Source organism: Scleropages formosus, chromosome 4, assembly GCF_900964775.1.
Source record: "Scleropages formosus chromosome 4, fSclFor1.1, whole genome shotgun sequence".
NCBI classification, from domain to species: Eukaryota; Metazoa; Chordata; class Actinopteri; order Osteoglossiformes; family Osteoglossidae; genus Scleropages; species Scleropages formosus.
In genome coordinates, this window is record NC_041809.1 from 24,573,279 (window position 1) to 24,594,432 (window position 21,154).

Below are 21,154 nucleotides of genomic sequence, written 5' to 3' on the forward strand. Positions count from 1 at the left end.
ACAGCTCTTCCCACATGTGCTAGCAGAAGAACAAATACTCACAAACACCTGACAGCAGCTGTAAACGGTGTAGAATCAGGATGAATTAAAGACGGTCCACAATCCTATTTTACTGCCATCTATCAGATCAGTGGGTCAACAGACTGCTCTGCTGATCGAACAAATTTCATACAACAGGGCAAAAAGCTTGGTATATCCTAGATGATTTCCTAAAATAACTTAAAATAAATATCATCTCTTCAGCATACACACAGTGCTGTACAGTAGCAGTAACTGCTCAGCAGACACAGCAGACAGTGCTGTACAGCAGTATGTACAGAGAGAGGACTGCACTCACGGCCAGAGGGACAGCACTGCGCCCTCGCTGACAGTCTGCTGAGTCAACCAGAAGACATCACACACCAGACTGCTGGGCGCAACGTAAACACTCGCAGCCCCGCGCGCAAAAACACAACATATGATGATGATAATACCTTTTGTTGAAGTGAATAACTCGCAGTCATCGAGGCCGGCAGCTCTAGATCGTGTACCGGCTATCGATCGCAAGCCGTTCTGTCATTTTAATCCATTTAATTAATTCACCCTCCACAAAACTACTTTAATTTTAAACAGGAGGAAATTAAAATAGCGCCTGAACGTTTACGCACAGCCCCGATCTGACAAGCGACGTGTAAGTTTGTAACGCGAATTGAAATACCTTGCTTGCCTGCGTAACCGTAACGTGTATACATGACTGTTACCCGCGCCAACGAGCTAGCCCAGCCGCTAGCCCGCTAACTGCTACTGAATACACAGGAACACGGCGAGCCCGTCAATCGTTGATCGATCACCCAGCCAATCAATCAATGCACGGTTACAGCACGAAGAGAGCGGCGATTCCACGAGGGGGGCGTCCGAGGGTCGCCGAGCTCTGCGGGCTCATTAAAGCGCCTCCGCGCGCCGTTTCAAGGCCACTGTCTCGCGCCACAAAAGCAGCGCTGCGCAGAGCTAGAGCTCCGGCGGCTCCGTCCGCGCGCGGCTCGCGGTGCAGAGCAAATACATCGTCGACACCGCGCCGGCGAAGCACCGCCGCCGAAGGCCACCAGACAGAAGCGGGAACGCCGCATTTCTCCGGCCGGTGGATGAACGGCTGTTATTTACGGGCAGTGAGTGAGAACCTTCCGCTGTGCAGAGTATGAGCCAGGCATCGAGCGATCCCGCCCGGGAGAGCGGACAGCAGCGGCGCCCTAGCTAACACAGACAGGACAATAACCACCCCAAACCAGCATTAATCGGCCCTTTCGTTCACTACACCCACGCGGGGCTTCGCACCGTTCGACAAGCTTTTTTTCCATGACACTTCTGCAGTAGTTGATGCAAAAATAATCCTACCTAGTTTGACGAATAAGACCCAACCGACTCCCCTTGTGCTACTCCGGTCCTCCTCTTGGCTTCAAAATGGCGCCAATTTCACTGTGGCTGCAGCGAGCCGACAGCGGCGGACTCGCGGCACAGTCTGCAGACGCGAGCGCACGGCCTCGAGCGCGGCGCGCGTCCGTCCGGCGCTGCAACACTGACCCCTAGAGGAGCTACCGCTACACGCACCGTTCGCTCATATTTTGCTGCGCTTGTCTCCTTCAACGTAAACTGTAAAATGCAGTTTTCCACGCGAACCCCGTGAAAATGTGAAGTATCCCCTAACACCAAAAAAGTAGCAATCGATATTAATCTGTAAAACACGGTAAAAACACTACAAGATAACACTGCATAGAGTTCACTGGAAGTCGCTTTTGCAGGCGTCTGCTAAATTAAATAAATGTAAATGTAAAACTAAAACCAGCATTTCCGAATGCAGCAACTATTTAGAAACAGATTTTTTCATATTATTAATACAAAGCCGTACAAATCACTTGATTTCAGAATATGTAGCCAGTTGCCCAAACAACGGGGAGATCAAAACTGGAAGGATAACCTGCATTTGGATGTATGGCGCCCATGACGGGAGTAAAAAAGTAATAAATATAGTACTCGCTGCCATTAACTGCCTGTCCAAGTCAGGCTCATGGTGGTCCACAGCCAACGGGCAAATCAGAGTCTTGGATCAAACTGAAATACACGTCTTTGGGCTGTGGTAGGAAACAGGAGCACCCAGGAAGCTCATGCATACAAAGGGAGAACATGCAATCTCCTCATACTCTGAACCGGATTCAAATCCATATCCATCCCCAAAGAGAGGCATTGTAAGACACCAGGCTAATAACAGAGTTATAATTTAATTAATACATTAAATATGTCCCTAGATGGGGTTTTTTCCTTGACATTTGGAAGGTTTTAAATTCTCCCCGTGTCTGTGTGGGTTCCTTCCATAGCCCAAACACGACTCACCACGCAATCAGGGTGGATTAGGTGCACTAAATTGCTGGTTTTTGTGTGTGTGTGTGTGTGTGTGTGTGTGTGTGTGTGTGTGTGTGTGTGTGTGTGTGTGTGTGTGTGCGCGTGCTATCCTGTGATCGACTGGTTTTCGGTCCAGGTTGTACCCCCCCTTGCTTTGTGCCCAACAACCTGGACTGCGGCCAGTGGTCTGGAGCCTGGTCAGCCACAACTCTGACCAGCACATATCAGCACCAGTGGTTAACGAAAGTGAGAGAGTGAAACATAGAGGAAAACTCAGAAGACAATTTAAAAACTACACGGAATAGTACAAAACAGAAACATATGGCGGTTTTTATGGTGGTCCGCCCGCTCCCCCACCCCCCCATCTGAGAATGTCACACAAGTACCATGAGGTTGAAGTTCACTACAGGCCTGTCAACACCCCTGACATCTCAGAAGCTTTAAAATAAATATGGCATTATAGCAAAATACAGTTTCAATTTTTGCTATTTTATATTAAAATAAGACAATTAATTTACTGAATTGCGTTCACAGCATAATGCACCATTTTCATTTATCATGAGTTCCGTGTTCTGACGACTTCGTTTTATTGTAACGTAATCAAAAATGAACCAGCCGGAGAACTTCAAAGCTGTCAAGAATAATTTCCCGCCTACTATATCGAGTGAAAAAAATAGGCCTGTAAGACTTTGTTGCCGCTCCCCGAACGTCCCCGGAAATTGTGAATTTTCTTGTGAAGATCCGTCTGTTTGGTGTCCTACCTGCAGACAGATACCCGTGAGGGGACTGGTTTTGCTTTCGGGAACACTTTCACACAGTGGGTAGGTGCTGCAAACCCCCTCTGGGGCTGATGTTTTCTAACTGGCACATTTTCCACTGAGTTTCATTCATGGAAACACCACAGTAGGAAGCTGACCTTCAGATTCATAGGCCCGCTCTACTGACTGTCCTGACCAGGGATCACATATGAATAAGAAGCACACATACAAAGAAGAAAAGACTTAGGCCTACACATAACAATTCCTAAGTAAAAAATTTTGGAAAATTTCACAATATCTGTATATATCCCCTACGATCCTAATCTATGATGCAACAGTGGAATGACATCGAATAAAATAAAAAAAACCCTCTCGCAGGACTTAAACTCTAGAAATGAAAACACAAACATATCCAGTAACTTTATTTTTAACTGTTTCCAGAGAAATGAAGACTTGCAAGTAAAATGGAATGTATGTGACCAACAAAAATCTGAATTCACTGAACAACAGTCACTCCCGAATGTAACATTTGCGAGAAATTGGCAAGCTGCAAGAACAAAAATGAGAGAAGAATGCAAATGGAAGGGCTGTGATGGAGCGGAAACCCAGCTGTAGACTGCCGCTCCTCCCTCGCATGAAAAAGGATGCCTGCGCTTGCTATGAGTCACACAGGCCATACAGGACATCATATATACTGCTGATAAACTCGTATCTTCTCTTCATTCTCTTCATGACCCATAAAGGCACCTTCCCATTAATACGCCTGCAAAAAGAAGAAAACCAACAAGGTTCAGGCTGTGTCATTAAATAACGTAAGTACTGTATATCCAACCATCAACCCCCCAGTATGAGATTCACTTTCAGAACTGCTTCCACACGATTATTCATATACATATGAAACGCAGACATTTTCGAGGTGCTCCAATACGTAGAGTAAGGGAGTCATTCCTTTTAGAAAAGAGACCACGTTGAGCACGAGGCAGCTGCGATTCGGGAGTGGAGCCTGCGGACACGTACTCGTGTAATTCCTCCACGGTCCGTCTCCAGCTGTCCCGCGTGTAGCGAAACCTGATGTGGTAACCGAAGCGAAGGCCCTGTTCACAACAACACAATGCATTCGCTCAACTTGGTCAAACAGCAAAAGCTCAAAAAAAATGCAACAAAGTGCACCATTTGCATAAATCGCTCTTCTTGCACTTCTGCCTGTAGTGCTGTTCTTTTTGAAAAGTGGTTAGAGGTACTGCCTTTACACCCAAAGATCACAGGTTCAAGCTCTGCCTCTAGCTATAAAACCCTTGAGCCAAGGTACTTCCCCATAAATTGCTCCAGTAAAAATTACCCAGCTGTATAAATGGGTAACACCTGTAAGTTGCCCTGGAGAAAAGCATCAGCTAAATAAACAAGTAAGACAATTGTGTAACAGAGGAAGTCACAGCAGATCAGAAAGACACTGAAATTGGCAATCAGACAGTTTGAAGGGTAGCGCATGTTGTGCGTTTCCAGCTTTGATTTTTATTAAAAGGATACAAAGAAAGGAATTAAGGAAGGAATAAAGTAACAAAGGAATTTTCTTACCATTTTTACATATGATCTCATATCCCTGCACGTGATATTGGTGTTATCAATGATAACAGGATGTACTCCGTCACGCATGGCCTCCCAAGCTCATTTTCAGAACATTTGCGGATACAACAAAACAAAACAAAACAAAAAAACAAATGAAACCGCCATTCGTTTTACTGCTCTCAAGGTGTTTTACTGTCCCGAACGGGCGCCGATCGGATCGAACATAGTACATACCCAGTCTTCGGTTCACTCGGTGCGCTTCGGGGAGCTTCTGTCGGTCAAAATGAACCATGACTCCCTGCTCATTTCGGAAATAATCGTCGCTGCTCAGAATTCTTCCCTCTCCGTAGCGCGCTCTTATTTTTCTGAAAGACACAACAGCACATACACGCCGGGCGGCTCTAGCGGAACGATCGCTAATAATTATAATAATACAGCACTACACTACACTGTACAGCAGCCGTTTTATAATTAGTGTAAAAAACCAGTGAATCGATGTTGTTAAACTTAACTCTGCCAGCGCCGCGCGAAAGAAGCGCGTTGTGCGGTTTAGACTTTTTCCGAAGCGAGGAGGTATATATCACATGTAAGGAATAAACATATGACATAACTGGAAAAGAGAAGTAAGTGTAAGTAGCGCAGCTTGGGCGCATATTATTATCATTATTACGTATGGAAATCCCCCTGTGTGCGTAAGAGCGATTCGCGACGCCGGCCGGGGTCGGACGAGGACACACACAGTAATAAATAATAAATACTGCACTTCACTTTGCGAAAGACGACTTTCCGGATCCAGGGAGACCCCTCAGGATGTAAAGGTGCGGCCTGTTAAACCTCCTCTGACCGTAAGTCATGGCCGGTGGCGGTGGCGGTGGCGGTAGCGGTGATGTGCTGCTCGGTAAGCGACTCACTCAGTTCGACGGGACGACCTGGGCGCTACTGACTTACTGACTGCTCAGACTGACGCCCTGCTTACTTTGACTTTCCGTTTCCTTTTTCTTCTTCTACAAACAATACAACGACGTTCATTCGGACGTCACGCACTGTGTGTGTGTCAGAAGAGCAACAAAAACATCGCTTGTAATCTCAGGGACCAAATACTGCCACTGACGGAGGTATACGCTCGTATTGGTGGCACATCGGGTTTTTTTTTTTTTTTTTTTTTCTTTTTTTTTTAATGCTGGAGCACGTTTCTTTTCTCTTAAAATCTTAAAACTCACCCTCTTCCGAACTTACTTCCACCAGGCAGATCTCTTAATTTCATGTGATAAAAAGTTCATGCACTTTGAGATCATAACTGTTTGATAAACCTTCAGCTACTCCTAATGTAACGAAAAAGTGTATAATTATATGTAATAAACGTAGGAAGGTGATCAGGAATCGTCGATATAATTTGAAAGTTTTTGTGCAGCTACTCGTGTGATGAATACGGGAAAGTAACAGAGATAGAATCTGCATCTAAGTGTCTTTTTCTCCCAGTAATGAACACGCTATTTCCTATGGGATGTACGTCGCTTTGGAGAAAAGAGAATAAACGAATACATTTATTAAATGTACATTGTAACGATCCGGCTAAATGAGTTAGCCCAGATCCTCACGTGGATTCCAGAAAGGCGTATAATTATATATATATAAATCCAGACGGACACGGACAAAGGAAGCTCTTCTTTTTAATATCTTGTAGGCAACTATGGATGACATATTTCACACAGCTGTCCTTACAATAAAATAAACAACATTAAAGTAATCTCCAAAACGTGCGAGGCACAAAATGTGTACACGGCCAAGTATATCAGCCTGCGCGCGCGGGAGCAAGGACCGAGGGGGCGGAGCAACCCCTTAGTCTCCACCATGATACGTCATCATTACAACATGTACATAAACTAAAGCTTCCCTCATCTGACGTGCTGAAAATGTTTGTAAGCCCGAAAAAGCTCCTGTCTTGTGATTTTCACATAAGGGTTTAGCTTTTGTCTGGCAGCATTAAAGTTTAACTGAATATTTGATCATTTGATTTTATGAGAGTAAAAATTAAGTTAGGAAAAGGTAGTTAATCATGTAAGTTTACAGCTAAAATTGTATGCGTAACCTAACATACAAGAAGATGTGTTTTAACGTAGTATTGATTACATTTTAATCTCTATAGAGTTTAGTCTGGAATTTCTGATACCTATTCTCTAAATTAAAGTTTTTTTAATAAATGCAGCCTAACAATTGCTTTGCGGTAGTTAATGTCTTACCTTCCTATACATCAACACATACACACACACACACACACATTTCCTGAACTGCTTGTCCCATACAGGGTTGCGGGGAACCAGAGCCTAACCCGGCAACACAGGGCGTAAGGCCGGAGGGGGAGGGGACACACCCAGGATAGGATGCCAGTCCACCACAAGGCAACCCCCAGCAGGACTCGAACCCCAGACCCACTGGAGAGCAAGACCCGGGCCGACCCACTGCACCACCGTGCCCCCTCAACACATACAATTGATTTTTATTTTACTGATACATAAATCTCTAAATGATCACAGTTTAGCAATATTCAGTTAAACTTTAATGCTGCTAGACAAACATTAAACCACCTGGCTCTCTATGTAGGGCATGGTGGTGCAGTGGTTTTGACTGGGTCCTGCTCTCAAGTGGGTCTGGGGTTCAAGTCCCACTTGGGGTGCCTTGTGATGGACTAGTGTCCCCTCCCCCTCTGGCCTTATGCCCTCTGTTGCTGGGTTAGGCTCTGGCTACCTACAACCCCATATAGGACAAGTGGTTTCAGGTGATGTGGGCTTTCCATATAGTGACTTACATAAAGGAAAATTAAATTGTTCCTTGCTACTGCGGTTTTAAGAACCGTTAACACATTCAGTTACTCTTGTCATAAACTATATTATTTTTGCCACCTGCTTGACACTAATTAGAGAAAGGTGTTATATTAAAAGCTGCATTGTGGAAATGTTTAAAACAGTTTGTTACAATGTAACTTATTTATCCACCCGTTTGCAATAGCCTCTTCTACAGTGCATGGTCACAGTGGTCTGGAGCCTATCCTGGAAGCACGATGCATGAGGCAGGATACACTCTGGATAGGGCTCCACTGAATCAAAGGACAATGTAATGTCACTGACACATATACACACTAATGGCAAATTAGAGTCAGCAATTTACTTTCTTTGGACTGTGAGAAGAAACCAGAGCACCCAGGGGACAGTCACATGAACAAGGGAGAACATGCAAACTTGACAAAGACAGATCCAGATTCAGACCCACGTGCGGAGACACAGCCCGGGAGCTGTGAGACACCAGCACAAATATATTTTTACCTCAAGAGCTGAAAGAAAAATATTAGGAGATAACTTTAATGAGCTTTGGTCGATCTGGTTATTTTTTTGTGTTTTCTTAGATAGAGCTGCGTAACCACCCTTGCTAACTACTATAACCTTATGTCTATAAGTTATGTGTGTGTAACTGTATGTAGAGAACTGAGACACACATAGCAATATTATATTGGCTTACTTTCTGCTCTGTCATGTATATCCTGTGTGTGTTAACACATTTCTCCGAAACCACTTTTTCTCCTTATAATTTGCAACTTAGATGTCCTGGGACTGACAGGTCAATAATATATGTTTCCTGTTCTAAGAACAGAATAGACTCACAGTTTTCCTTTGTTTCTTAATACATACAGTACAATGGTCTTTTCCACTGGTATGTCAGTACATACACCTCTAATGCAGAGGACACGTTCGTAAGTATACAGCTGAAGCAAATTAGGAGAATACAGAACAAAAGTAATATGAAACCTGTGTTGCTTGGCGAAACTGCTTTATTGCAACAATCCGAGTGCTTTGCCCCTTTAACACAAAACTACAAATATAAGTACACACACACACTTTCTGAACCGCTTGTCTCATAAAGGGTCGCAGGGAACTGGAGCATACCCGGCAACACAGGGCGTAAGGCTGGAGGGGGAGGGGACACACCCAGGACAGGACGCCAGGCCATCGCAAGGCACCCCAAGCGGGACTTGAACCCCAGACCCACAGGAGAGCAGGACCCAGTCCAACCCACTGCACCACCGCGCCCCCCCCAAATATAAGTATGTTATTGTTAAAGTAGTGAATACTAGGGGTGTGTGGTGGCACATGGAGTTTGGCCTGTGCCTGCTCTCCTGTGAGTCTGGGGTTCAAGTCCTGCTTGGGGTGCCTTGTGATGGACTGGTGTCCTGTCCTGTCCTGTCCTGTCCTGGGTGTGTTCCCTCCCCCTCCAGCCTCATGCCCTGTGTTACTGGGTTACTCCCCAGTTTGCTGTGACCCCACTTGGGACAAGTGGTTTCAGATTGTGTGTGTGTGTGTGTGTGTGTGTGTGTGTGTGTGTGTGTGTGTGTGTGTGTGTGTGTGTGTGTGTGTGTGTGTGTGTGTGTGTACTGAATGCTAGTCTGCTAAAGGGGTGAAGTACAGCTTCTCCAGAAAAACACCCCCATAATTTGTACACATGAGCCAGCTACTTTGTATTAATATTGAGGGATCGCGAACTTGTTACCCTACTTCCGGTGCCAGCTTCGGCCATAACAAGGGCAGGGCATTTCCATACCTCAGCACTGACCTGCGCATTTCTGAATAAACAGCCAGACCCAACAAAAATACAGCATGAGACAGCAACCCAGAACCTATGGATCCTCCTTAGGACTGCTTAGCATTCATTAGTAAGCAGACAAAAAGGAAAACAAGCTTGTTTCAGCCCTTGAAAGCAGGAAACTGCCCTGTTCTGGACACCTGATCCAAGGGAGTTAGTCACTAGAAACAGGGTTAGTGGAGCATTTGTCACACAAAAGACATGGTGGGATATCCTGGAGATGGAGGCCACCTTGTAACCCCAAAGGCCTGTGGTATTAGTTCAACTCAACTGATATCTAACAAGACATAATGTCTTTGACAGTTTCAGTATTTTGTCCAGCAGTATGGAATGAGACAGTAGGTAAAACTTGTGCCTTACTGCTCCTAAGCTGCTCTTTAGGTGTGGGCTTCAAGTCCCGTTTGGAGTTTTTATGTTTTTCCTTGCGTCCGCATTCCCCCAGAAAAGCGCTATCAAACTACTCACGTTGAAAACCCTACATATGGTCACTATGAGTTGACCTTCACTCAATAGTGCTTCCATCCATATTGTACTGGAGCAACTTAAGTTTAAATAGTGCAGCCAACTGACAGGAGGATGGAGCCATGTGAACAGCACAGAGGTGCAAGATACTAGAATCCAGTGAAATTACAACTAAAAGCCAAAGGTGACCATGCATTACAGCAGAGACCATTCAAAGTGAACGGGATGCAAGTGGGGACAGTTGGTAGCGTAGTAGTTAGAGTGACTGCTTTTAGACCCAAAGATTGCAGGTTCAAGCTTCACCTCTAGCTATAGTACCCTTGAGCAATGTACTTACCCTGAATTGCTCCAGTAAAATTACCCAGCTGTATAAATAGGTAAATAATTGTAACCTTAACATTGTAAGTTGCTTTGGAGAAAAGCATCACCTAGATGAATAAATGTAATATCGTACAATACTGTATTTTTCTGTGTACTGTTAAGCTTGGGTAAGTTGCCTTAAATAATGCCCTCATTACTTCATTTGCGGCAGCTCATCATTACTGTCTGTGCAAACGTGCTCAGGGCAGACACTGGGAAGCTACCTGTCAAGTGTAAACCTGGATCATGGCATTGTTCCACTTCCCAGTGACCTCGCAATGCTTTGTTCCAAGTGAACTACACCAGGTTCTGTTATTATATCGACTGGTGAATCTTCAGGTCTCATATCTGTGTCTGTAACCATTAGATAAACTGTTTCCTCTGTTGCCTTTGGCCCATGGCTTTTCCAAGAAGTGAAAGCTACACTTGTCACACATCCTACAATGCTTATTTATATATTTACTTCATTTAGCTGACAAGGCAATGGGCATGAGTCAGAATGTTAACAAAAAAGTTGAATTTATCAGATATGAAATGTTAATTCAGGCCAATGGTCAGGCTGAAGTAGGTTTCTCCAACACTCCATACATTATACACAAAACAGCTAATAACATACTTGACACCAAGAGCATTGTTTTAATGTCTTAGTGGAGAGACTAACCAATGTTTAATATTCTGGTTTGGGATTTCACTACACTAACTCATTAGTTTGCCACTATTGTCACCTTCAAGACTAGGAAGAAGTGTAATAACCCAGCAACATCACCTCCACAATGAGCAGCTGGAAAGAGGAGAGACCGAGACAAAAGTAAGTCAGTGTAAGTTCACGTGAGGGAGAAACAAGATATGCAAGAACTTCGTTGCCATGACATCACTGGTAACAGCATTCTGAGAACTACAGGAATCAGGAGGAGGTGCAAAAGAGGAACAGACAGAGGAAATATAAAGAGAGAAGGCCAACAAGTGTTGTAAATAGCAGAGATTTTCCAGATGTCATCATTTCAGTCAGTTTTTGTGGACAAATGATTGAGACCTGAGCTTAGCCCGGCATAACGAGCTGACTGAGGGTGGGTACAGCATATTGAAAATGCTTTTAAGAGGATGTCTTATAAATAACGTTTGCAGACGACTTTCCCTGAAAAACCCTGAAATCTCTTAGAAATTTGGTTGAAGGAAGTATAGAAATGTGCAGTAGGTTATATGGTTACAGAAGACATTGTTTTCACTTTCTTTTGTTTCAAAATGGATAATTGCACTGACATTCACACACATACAGTCTGAAACTACTTGTCCCAAGCGGGGTTGCACCAAACCGGAGTCTAACCCGACAACACGGGGCGCAGGGCTGTAGGAGGAGGAGAGATACACCCAGGACAGGACGCCAGTCCATCGCAAGGCACCCCAAGCAGGACTCGAACCCCAGACCCACCAGAGAGCAGGACCCAGCCAAACCCGCCACGACACGCCACCGCACCCCCCTGCAATGACATTCATTTAAATAAAATAATAAACAAAATGCTGGTGGTTTTTATGTGACTTCAAAAACTGCAACAACTCAAGATGGGACTATGAAAGAGAAGATTTTAATACAAGTTAGATTAATCAGACAAATAACTTTTAAGATTAAACAAGCCCTTATGTGACTCACACTGATGTCTCAGTGTGCAACAGCATGAAATAAGAGATTGGAGGGTCCAAGAACCTCCTTTTTACATGAAAACCTGATACAACCTACTAAAGAAGAAGGAAGGAGTGACAATGTGTAATGTGTATTTAAAAAACACAACTTCGGCAATAACATTCTGTTGAAACTTCATTATTGTGATTAGAAGAATTAAGAAGCGTGTTTTCACTCACTTGCTTGGGATTATTGCAGAGGATATTTCAGGGGAGCCATCATTATATTAAGCTCAGAGTTGCTCGGAAACGATGACTGTGAGCCAGGCAAAGCCACCTGTCAAAAGCAAATTATTATAATATATACAGTATATAATGATAATTAAAATGAACACTCAAGATGTTTGAAAAAAGTAATATATGTGATGAAAAGTCACACAGAAATTTACTTTCCACACAAGACTGGTTAAAAAAACCTTTTTGAACTATTATAATTCCTGTTTTATAGGAGGGGGGGCATGGTGGTGCAGTGGGTTGGACCGGGTCCTGCTCTCCGGTGTGTCTGGGGTTCAAATCCCACTGACAGACTGGTGTCCTGTCCTGGGTGTATCCCTCCCCCCTCCAGTCATGCCCTCTGTTGCCAGGTTAGGCTCTGGCTCCCCATGACCCTGTATGGGACAAGCGGTTCAGATGGTGTGTGTGTGTTATATGAGGGGGTCCTGTACATTGCTCATTCATGCTGTTTGTATATTTTTTTCATGACATGTATTTATCAGCCAAGTTTTATTTCCTGTTCTGGTTCATAGCTGGATAGTTTACCCAATATCCAAACTGCCCTGTTTATTCAAATGGACCCCATTTCAGTTGAAACTAAAAACAGAAAATGTCCTGTCTTTGGAAAATGTGCACGTGATCAACCACTCTGATGAGCGGACGACATTTGATATATGCAAGTGCTTTACTCATTCAATTTCTCATCCAAGTTCTTACCTCTTCTCCTGAAAAATGGGTGGCACAGCGAGTAGCGCTGCTGTCTCACAGTGCCTGGGTGGTGTGAGAGGATGTGGGTTTGATCTCTGCTCAGGCTGTGTGAAGTTAGCGTGTTCTCCCCGTGTCTGCGTGGGTTTCCTCTGGGTGCTCTGGTTTCCTCCCACACTCCAAAGACATGCTGTTCAGGTTCACTCATAGTGTGTGAGTGACACAGAGAGTGTGTGTTCCACTGATGTATGGATGAGTGACCCATTGTAAGTAGTGTATCTAGCAGTGTAAATCACCTCGCTGAATAAGGTGTGTGGGTTGATAACACTACGTAGTACCTGTTGGAAGTCGCTTTGGAGAAATGCGTCTGTTAAATAAATAAGCGTAAAAAAATTGTCCAAGTTGCATGTTTTGTGTGGGGGTGCGGTGGCGCAGTGGGTTTGACCGGGTCCTGCTTTCCGGTGGGTCTGAGGTCCGAGTCCCACTTGGGGTGCCTTGCGACGGACTGGCATCCTGTCCTTGGTGCGTCCCCTCCCCCTCCGGCCTCGCGCCCTGTGTTGCCAGGTTCGGCTCTGGCTCCTTGCGACCTCACATGGGACAAGCGGTTTCAGACAATGTTTGTGTGTGTGTGTGTGTGTATGCTTGTTTTGTTATGCTGAAAAATTAATAAATGTTTTTTTTTTAAATGTGCATATCAATGAGCTCATAGTAACTTGCACTATAATAAGTTATGCCTTCAAATTACCATAGTACATAATAATAATATTATTATTATTATTATTATTATTATTATAATCATCACCGCACCCACACACCATTAAATGCTACTTTTATACTTGACAAGGTGTGTATGACAAGGAAGCCTGAGGTCACCCGTTACCTGTAATCACCTTCCATCTGGTGGACTCAATTAGGGCGCCGGGCCGCTCTTAATAAGCGCTCTCTGGATGCGCACTGGCGGCTGGTTACAATCATGGAGGGGTTCGTGTTCTCGCCGTACAGTTACAACATGTACCCCGGGTGCGGCCCATACCCCTTCGGAAATCAGAAAGGCAAGCAGCAGAGCTGGAGCAAGAAAGGGCTCGCGTACCCGGGCCCCGAGCCGGCCGACTACCTGGAGCTGTGCAAGCGCGCTCAGCTGCGGGCCATTCTGTCCCAGGTGAACCCGAACCTGGCGCCTCGTCTGCGCAAAGCCAACACCAAGGAGTTCGGCGTGCAGGTGAACCCGCGAGTGGACGCCGTGGTGCAGTGCTCCCTCGGTCCCAAGACCCTCTTCTATCGAGAGAAGAAATGGCTTTCTTCTTCCAAGCTGCCGCCGAGCCCGGATCCGAAGCAGGACAAGTTCATGCCCAGTACTCCGGTGAACAACGTGCGCTTCTCGCGCCCGGTCGCCATCTACTCGCCCGTGTTCGACCGCAGGTTCTTCACGTTGCCGGACGGCGCGGACGCAGGTGCGGACGACGGCGCTTCGGTGGAGCCGGGAGAGGAGCGGGATCGCGGCGCCGAGGAGGAGGAGGAGGAGGAGCGCCAGGATGAGCTGAAGGAGAAAGGGGGCGAGGAGGTGTCTCCGGCGGAGGAGCCGCGTCCGAAGAGCACCGAGTTCAGCCAGGTGTCGAAGAAATTCAACTTCCAGGTGAGTCGCTCGGGTCCGTTTAGAAGGGAAAACAAAAACCCTTATCGTGGAGCTGCTGTGTGTCGAAGCGCTCTGATTACACAAATATTAACGCTCGATGTGTAATTCCGACATCATGTATGTGTAACAAGGGGGCGTGTCTCGTGCGCCAGGAAGCTTAATGTATGCCCCCCCCCACGCAGTAGCTGTGTACGAAACTTGTTGTACAGGAATCCCTCTCCCCGTGTGAGTCTGTGTTGTTGATCGGGCCTTTTTCTTCAGTTTCTGGAGCAGAAGTACGGCTTCTTTCACTGCAGTCAGTGCAACATCCGATGGGAGAGCGCGTACGTGTGGTGCATCTCGGGAACCAACAAGGTACCGCGTGATGGCCGGCGCGCACGATGTCGGGTTAGGCTCCGGCACCTCCTGCCTACTACTAGCAAGCTCGATTGTTTTTTTTTTTTTTGTGTAACACCGCGTTGCGCGTGCTGCTCTCCCCGACAGGTGTACTTCAAGCAGCTCTGCCGCAAGTGCCAGGTCGGGTTCAATCCGTACAGAGTGGAGTCGATCCAGTGCCAGGTATCGGTCCGCGCTCCCCGCTATGTTGGTAATGTGGTGGTGGTCGATCGGGCCCTCCCCTCCCCTCACCTCACCTGTGCGCACGCGCTCTCCCGCAGGGCTGCGGTCGGACCCGGTGCTCCTGTGAGAAGAAGCAACGGCACATCGACATGAAGCGGCCCCACCGCCAGGACCTGTGCGGCCGCTGCAAAGGGAAGCGCCTGTCCTGCGACACCACCTACAGCTTCAAGTACATCGTCTGATCCTTTTTTTTTTTTTTGTACTCAGCTTTTCTACGTCTTTTACGACATGCAGGAAATCCACCCGGAGGCAAAGCTATATTTTTGTATGACTGTAAATAAAGGGAGTTTAAAGCAGACTAGCTGTCCTGGTAAACACTAAAAGGGGAGAGGTGGCTAATAGGCTCAGGTGTTTGCACATTCCTGCGGTGAAGTGGTGCCATTTTCAGGAGGAGAACTCATGCTGAAACTATTAATAGAGCACTTCTCTCAGTAAGACCTATAAAAATGACCCTGAAGCAGTTTAAGTGGTGTCCCTTTTAATGATTGCAGAGCTGTACTGAAATTCCTCAACCGGCGATGGTAAGATCAGGCTTGGCCATATATACCCACCCCCTCAGTCCTCAGAGAGGTGAAACACAATAGGTAAAGAAAGCAGTCTTTTCCTTGTCTTCCACTAGTAAAGACACTCTAAAGCAGGGACCTACAACTGTACTTTAACAGTGCTTGATTACAAGGTGTTGACTGAAAGTCATTGCACTGTATGGCTGAACTCAAGAGATGGGTTTAAAAGGGAATTCTACCACATTGCATGTAATGATACTTGCAGGGTAAAAACATTCACAACAGGAAATCAAAAATGGATTTTACAAGTATGAAATCCATGTGAGCTAAGCTCCAGGTTTTACATACAAAATGAATTCAATTCCTAACCACATGATGCTTAGCCATTAGTTTCATTCTATGAAACTAATGGATGTAGGTTTTTCTGATAACAGAACTCATACACGGTAGAAGGCAAACACTACAATACAAAAATTTTAGGATCGCTCCACTAAGTGACCAAATGGCCATTGCCAGTACCCAGTTTGAGAAGCAGTTGCTTTAAGTAGTTTAAGATGTATGTGAAGAAATGTGTACAGCAGACAATACTCTTGGCACAAACCGATTCACATGTGCACAGGTTTTTATAAGTAACAGCAACATATCCTATGTAATCTCACCAGTCATCTTTGCACACATTCAAGTAACCAAACTTAAGAGTTCCAAACATGCTTTTCGACCACGCTGAAAGGCATTCAACTGAGTGAATCATTGCACATTTCTCCCGAAGTAGTTTAAAACAGCATCCATCTGCACAAGTAAAATAAGCCGCCGTAACTTTGGTATAATGTCTGTTGAAGTGTTCAAGTACATTGTTGGCCCACATTGCTGTCCTCATCCCTCATGATTGTGGAGTTTGCTGTCTGAATCTCCTTAATATTAAATATCTTATTTTTAGTCAAGTGACTCTTAAGTACATCATTTCGCTATGCTGCTCCCCAGTCCAGCAACACAGAAAAGGAGCAGAAACACCTCTTCACACTGGCCTAATCCCTTGCCACAGCGGACTGAAGACTGGGTAGCGTCACCCAGCTTCTTCACGCAATTGGCAAACTTTTGGTGTGACAGCAATGACAACCTCCCCAGATGAGAGGGGGCTGGCACGAGGCACACCGCTTCTTCCTTTCAAAGGCTTGTGCTCGATGTGCCAGAATCTGGGAGGAAGGCTGAGACGACCCGATAGCTCTGAGCCCGACGGATCATGTCTCGGATTTCCCCGTTGAGCTCCATGAGCTGAACGCAGATCTGAGTCAGGTCCTGCCGAGAGCCCACCAGGGCGAACGTGCCTGTTTGGCCCAGAGTCTGATGCCGGAAGTAGATGTTCAGAAGTGTCTGGACCTCATCTTCTGAGCTGCTGCCGAAAATGTCGTTTGGCCAAACAGTCCTGGGCAGCATGAAGGGAAAAAAAGTGGCACCAAAGACATGGTCAGTAGACTGTTGTTCTACAGTGTATTTTAACCATGCCTTTCACCAAAGGGCTTCAGGTGTTCTACTGCTAGAGCTGGTTAACTGGAAATGGTGGCCATGTCAGCCTTCACCTGCACTGGCGGATATGCCGGATCGCGGTGGCCAACTGGCTGCTCCGCAGACACTCCAGCACTGCCTGCACGGCAGCCTCAGAGGAGTCGAACTCTAGACTGCTTGCGTGGTCCACCTGGGCCTCCGCTGAAGCAGCTGCCACCCTGAGGCTGGTCCTCAGTTCACTGAGTTCCCGGGACATGTTCAGCAGCTGGAGGAGAGGGAAAAGAGAGTTGCATTTGCTATGGCAGCATCGAGTAAAAATAATGAGTAGTGCCACTGTAGCTGGTGCTCGGGGAGTTAATGTGTAACACACTTTGTGTTTCTATGAACTACAGCCATTGGAGAGAAGAAAGACGACAGGTGAAGAACGCAACAACATAAACAGTCCTTTCCTGACATCTCACTATTAAAGGCCATGTATGATTATCTACCCTTATTTCTCAGTGAGACAGAGACGGAGAGAGGATAAGGCGCCAGAGAAGCGTCAGCACCGAAGAGCAAGTGGTGTGTAAGTACGCCCTTACCTCCGGCACGGTGCTGATGGCATGCACCTGGCCAATCAGCTTACAGTAAGACTGGAAGAGGAGCAACAGCTGGAAGTGGAGCTTGTAGAGCCGCTGGCAGAGCTCCAGTTGCTGGATGGAGTCCAATCACAGAGATGCTAGTTACCACACACCTCTTTCTCAGCAGTCAATGTACATCCGCCTCAAAACGATCAATAGGAATGTGCTTTTTTAATTAACCAGGGAATTTCCCCTCGAGGAGTTCTGCCCTTTGGCAAGGATCTCTCGCAATACACACATTCGTAAGGCAGTGCTTATTTAATGTACGTCTCTTTTTCGGAACTATCAAATGACAGCAGTGCAGCAAGACGACAACACGGCAGCCAACAGAAATACCGCTGCTCGTAACCCCGGTAATATGCGGTGCGTGCTGGGTCAAGAGCTGTGAATAGAGACTTCAAATCTGCATTGGCTGGGAGACTGCAGCAGGCTTCAGCTACCAGATATCCTGGTGATGTGGGTAACTCAATATACAATCCAGAGATCACAGAATGCATCGTGTTAACTTGCAGCAACCCTGACATTACCCATGGCCCTCTGCAACGAGGTTATGTGTGCAGCAGACAGAGCCTTCCTTACAAACCACATTATTGTCTTCAGTCCAGGACAAAACACTATGCTAAACAAGCTGAGTAATGATAATTATATTGCATATGATAATTAAAAACAATCCATCCACCTATTATCAATAACTGCTTGTTCAGTGCAGGGTTCTGCTGGTCTGGAGTCTATCCCAGAAGTAAAGGGTCAGAAGACATGGAACACCATGGAGAGGATGTGAATAAATCGCCGGGCAACCACACACTCATTCACTCATGGGGCCGTTTAGAATCACACATTCACATGAAGCTAATGCCTTTCAGTTGTGGCAGGAAACCCACACAAACATGCAGAGAACATGCAAATTTTGCACAGACTGAGCTGATTTAGAACCCAGGTCCAAAGCCTAGAAGCTGTGAGGTACCAGCAGTACCCACTACTCCTTAAGTAAAAAAATAATAGAGGCAGAAATTTCTTTATACAGGAATGTTGCATAGTGTCGTACCACTTAGACGATCACGGGCAGGGTAAAGGTTAAAAAAACACTTACGGCAAGAGATTCCATTTGCTACACAGCAAGCGTGTCAGAGGACAAGAAAGAGATGAGAAGAAAACACTGAGACTTGGTGCAGGGCATACACTATGTGAGCAGTCCCATTTAGAAAATAACTGCACATTTGTAGCTGTAGTCAGTAACAGATGTTACGGTTTTGCATACACGTGCAAGAGAAGGACTGTCACCCACAGGAGTGTAGAAAGGGCAGGGTCGGAAAAAGCAAACTCCACCCCTTTGCATGCAAAAGAGGAAAGCAGACATACAGTAGCTCTCCCCTGTCACTGGTGCACTCTGCAGAGAAACTTGCCTGCCTAAAGTTAACCTTTTGGGGGAAGGTCAAGCCAATATATCCACTGAGGCTTGAGAACATTTTCTAATTACAGTCACCCCTATAGAAATGATACTGCTTCATTTTTTCAGTCAAAGGGTTACCATGAAATACCTTGAATGGTTGGAGGCCTAAGTTCCAGCTTTGTGTTTTCAGAGCTTCATTAGGATTAGGTCAACAATAAGAGCCATAAGCCTTAGTGAATAAAGGGGCTTTACCTCCTCCTTCAGATTTCCTATGTCATTAGATTAGAGAACCACCAGGGAAAGTACCAGAGTTGTGTACTCTGTTTTTTTTTAACTCAAGGTCAAATGATATCATAGGTCAGTAATGAACAGATGTTGAACAGGCGTCTTTGAAAAGGCTGCTTTTGCCTTTTATTGTGCCTTGTTTTTTCAGGTGGACCGGGCCAGTTGAGGGAGTCTGCACTCCTTCCCAGCAGAGTTCAAAAGTCACAGTACTAATGTGGAAATCAGTGTGAGAAGTGTCAACGGAAGACAAGTAAACATTCTTGCACTGTTCCTGTGCTGTTGTCGCAGCACTAGTGCAATGCTTAGACAACATTCCAGCAATGCTAGACAAATGCAATGTGTGATATGTGATGCCAAGGGAGGCAATAGGGGAATAAAATTAAGGTATTTCACTCACAGAGCTACCAGAGTATGATTGTTTGGAAGAGATGTAAAAAGTTAATGCAACTGGAATCTAATTCAAAATATAACCATAAAACATTGCAATTATCTTTCTATGTCCACAATATTTTAATATCAGAAAAATATCCTTTTTGGTTACTGACACAAAAACTTAAGTTAAATAAACTGTTTCACTAGAAGGAATGTGACCGTTGTTAGCATCAATTTCAAAGGTACTTTAGTTATACATAACTCCTGAATTCTATGAGTGTAACGTAGAAGGCAGTCAAGAACATGTTACACATCTGGTGCCTTGTGGTTTTTCTGTCGCATAAAGCAAGGGGGGGAAGTGACACCTTCTCATCGCAGCAGTGTCCTTTGTGCTATTTCCTCAACAAGACCTAGAGGAGGTGCTACGAATGAATACTTGGGGACATAGCTCAGCAAGCTTGCCAGAGGTATCCCCTACCTTTTCTTCAGTATCGCCTGGCTGACTAGTGATCACGCCATCTCCTGGGCCTTGGGGAAAGGTGGCTTTGCAGTTCCGCAGCCACTGGGGGCAAGAGCGGTATTTGGATGGAGTGACTTATAAGTATAAAGAAAACACCATGTAAAAACATTAACTTATGTACTCATTTAGTTCCTCATCAGATGCATTCATCTAGGGACTTACCGAGACGGCGGCCTCTTCTCGGTTGTTGTACGTGTCTAGGTACTCCTGAAGCTCTAGCACGCTGAACTTCATCTTCTCCAGCAAACCATAGGAGATGATCTGGATGAGGCATACAACGGGGAGGCTAAGAGGCAAGCAGCGCATTGCTTAAGTCTTCCCAAATGTCCCATGTCTCCTTTTGCCCTACAAATTAAGAGCCACTCACCGTATCGGCGTCAACGAAGAGAGTTGGACACTCAGAGCAGGATGTCAGCATGTGGGACGAACTCACAAACTTTGACCCTATGCCTCGAAGTCCATCTCCAAGGTAGCCAGCAGCATCGCGTGTCAGAGTGCAGACTTTGTTCTGAATATACTAAGGGACAAGGACGTTTTCAGTCATGGGCTCACAAACGTGAGGTTGATCAACAGAGTCAGCTGCATCCAAAAGTACTGTGCAAAATTCATTCATTCATTCATTATCAAAAACTGGTTGTCCAATGTAGGGACATGGTGGACCAGAGCCTATCCCAGAAGTATACAGCACGAGGCAGGATATACCCTGGGATCAGACACCGGCACTAAGCCGGCTTCAAACCCACATTTGAACCAATACCCCAGAGCTTCCTGTTATTCCACCATGTCGTTCCTGCTGTGTAACAGAACTTTTTAAATGCTCTCTTGCAAAGATTCACACATGTTCCGAGATCAAGGGCGAATATCTGCTACTTTCTCAGTCTTGGTTGGACAAATCATTTTTCTGAACACCGTGTAATCTCATCCACCATTTGAGCAATAAAACAGGTCATTGTCAAGGTTTCGG

The 21,154-nt window shown here is 45.6% G+C and overlaps 4 protein-coding genes across 15 annotated transcripts in view; 1 reads left to right on the plus strand and 3 right to left on the minus strand.

Moving 5' to 3' along the window:
* pds5b (PDS5 cohesin associated factor B) overlaps positions 1–1,438 on the minus strand; it is a 28,992-nt gene extending 27,554 nt beyond the window's left edge. Inside the window, exon 1 of the mRNA XM_018755545.2 lies at positions 1,372–1,438. The gene's annotated coding sequence lies outside the window, so the exon portion shown is untranslated. The remainder of the gene's footprint in view (positions 1–1,371) is intronic.
* A 2,111-nt stretch (positions 1,439–3,549) lies between these two features.
* LOC108936088 (NEDD4-binding protein 2-like 1) lies at positions 3,550–5,824 on the minus strand. Of its 3 annotated transcripts, XM_018755156.2 has the most exons (5): positions 5,466–5,816; positions 4,932–5,062; positions 4,707–4,795; positions 4,149–4,225; positions 3,550–3,894 (listed from the first exon to the last, which is right to left on the minus strand). In XM_018755156.2, exons 1-5 carry the CDS (start codon positions 5,549–5,551, stop codon positions 3,789–3,791), a joined length of 489 nt encoding a protein of 162 aa, XP_018610672.1. In that variant the 5' UTR covers positions 5,552–5,816; the 3' UTR covers positions 3,550–3,788. The 3 variants fall into 3 exon arrangements, with proteins under 3 accessions (XP_018610672.1, XP_018610673.1, XP_018610671.1); XM_018755157.2 differs by lacking the exon at positions 3,550–3,894 and having other exon boundaries at positions 3,901–4,225; positions 5,674–5,824; XM_018755155.2 differs by lacking the exon at positions 3,550–3,894 and having other exon boundaries at positions 3,901–4,225; positions 5,466–5,820.
* A 7,806-nt stretch (positions 5,825–13,630) lies between these two features.
* zar1l (zygote arrest 1-like) lies at positions 13,631–15,720 on the plus strand. The gene is made up of 4 exons (XM_018755301.2): positions 13,631–14,379; positions 14,641–14,733; positions 14,863–14,937; positions 15,036–15,720. The coding sequence occupies exons 1-4, from the start codon at positions 13,720–13,722 to the stop codon at positions 15,177–15,179; spliced, it is 972 nt and encodes a 323-aa protein (XP_018610817.1). The 5' UTR covers positions 13,631–13,719; the 3' UTR covers positions 15,180–15,720.
* fryb (furry homolog b (Drosophila)) overlaps positions 15,459–21,154 on the minus strand; it is a 56,399-nt gene continuing 50,703 nt past the window's right edge. For 8 of the 10 annotated variants that reach the window (XM_018755300.2, XM_018755297.2, XM_018755296.2 and 5 more), the window contains 7 exons: positions 20,558–20,707; positions 20,353–20,451; positions 20,149–20,232; positions 18,714–18,731; positions 17,585–17,695; positions 17,078–17,268; positions 15,459–16,923 (listed from right to left, as the gene is read on the minus strand). In XM_018755300.2, the coding sequence (XP_018610816.1) occupies positions 16,665–16,923; positions 17,078–17,268; positions 17,585–17,695; positions 18,714–18,731; positions 20,149–20,232; positions 20,353–20,451; positions 20,558–20,707 (912 nt within the window). In that variant the 3' untranslated portion in view covers positions 15,459–16,664. The remainder of the gene's footprint in view (positions 16,924–17,077; positions 17,269–17,584; positions 17,696–18,713; positions 18,732–20,148; positions 20,233–20,352; positions 20,452–20,557; positions 20,708–21,154) is intronic. The other 2 variants (XM_029251454.1, XM_018755292.2) reach the window with 1 other exon arrangement.

What these genes read in the sequence shown, in the direction of transcription:
- LOC108936088 (XM_018755155.2), bottom strand. Translation starts at nt 5,551, where the DNA reads ATGACTTACGGTCAGAGGAGGTTTAACAGGCCGCACCTTTACATCCTG. An exon ending in GGAAAGTCGTCTTTCGCAAA is followed by an intron (nt 5,063 to 5,465) that starts GTGAAGTGCAGT and finishes TGTGTCTTTCAG; the next exon opens with AAAAATAAGAGCGCGCTACG. An exon ending in TGAGATCATATGTAAAAATG is followed by an intron (nt 4,226 to 4,706) that starts GTAAGAAAATTC and finishes TGTTGTGAACAG; the next exon opens with GGCCTTCGCTTCGGTTACCA.
- zar1l (XM_018755301.2), top strand. Translation starts at nt 13,720, where the DNA reads ATGGAGGGGTTCGTGTTCTCGCCGTACAGTTACAACATGTACCCCGGG. An exon ending in CGAAGAAATTCAACTTCCAG is followed by an intron (nt 14,380 to 14,640) that starts GTGAGTCGCTCG and finishes CTTTTTCTTCAG; the next exon opens with TTTCTGGAGCAGAAGTACGG. An exon ending in GCATCTCGGGAACCAACAAG is followed by an intron (nt 14,734 to 14,862) that starts GTACCGCGTGAT and finishes TCTCCCCGACAG; the next exon opens with GTGTACTTCAAGCAGCTCTG.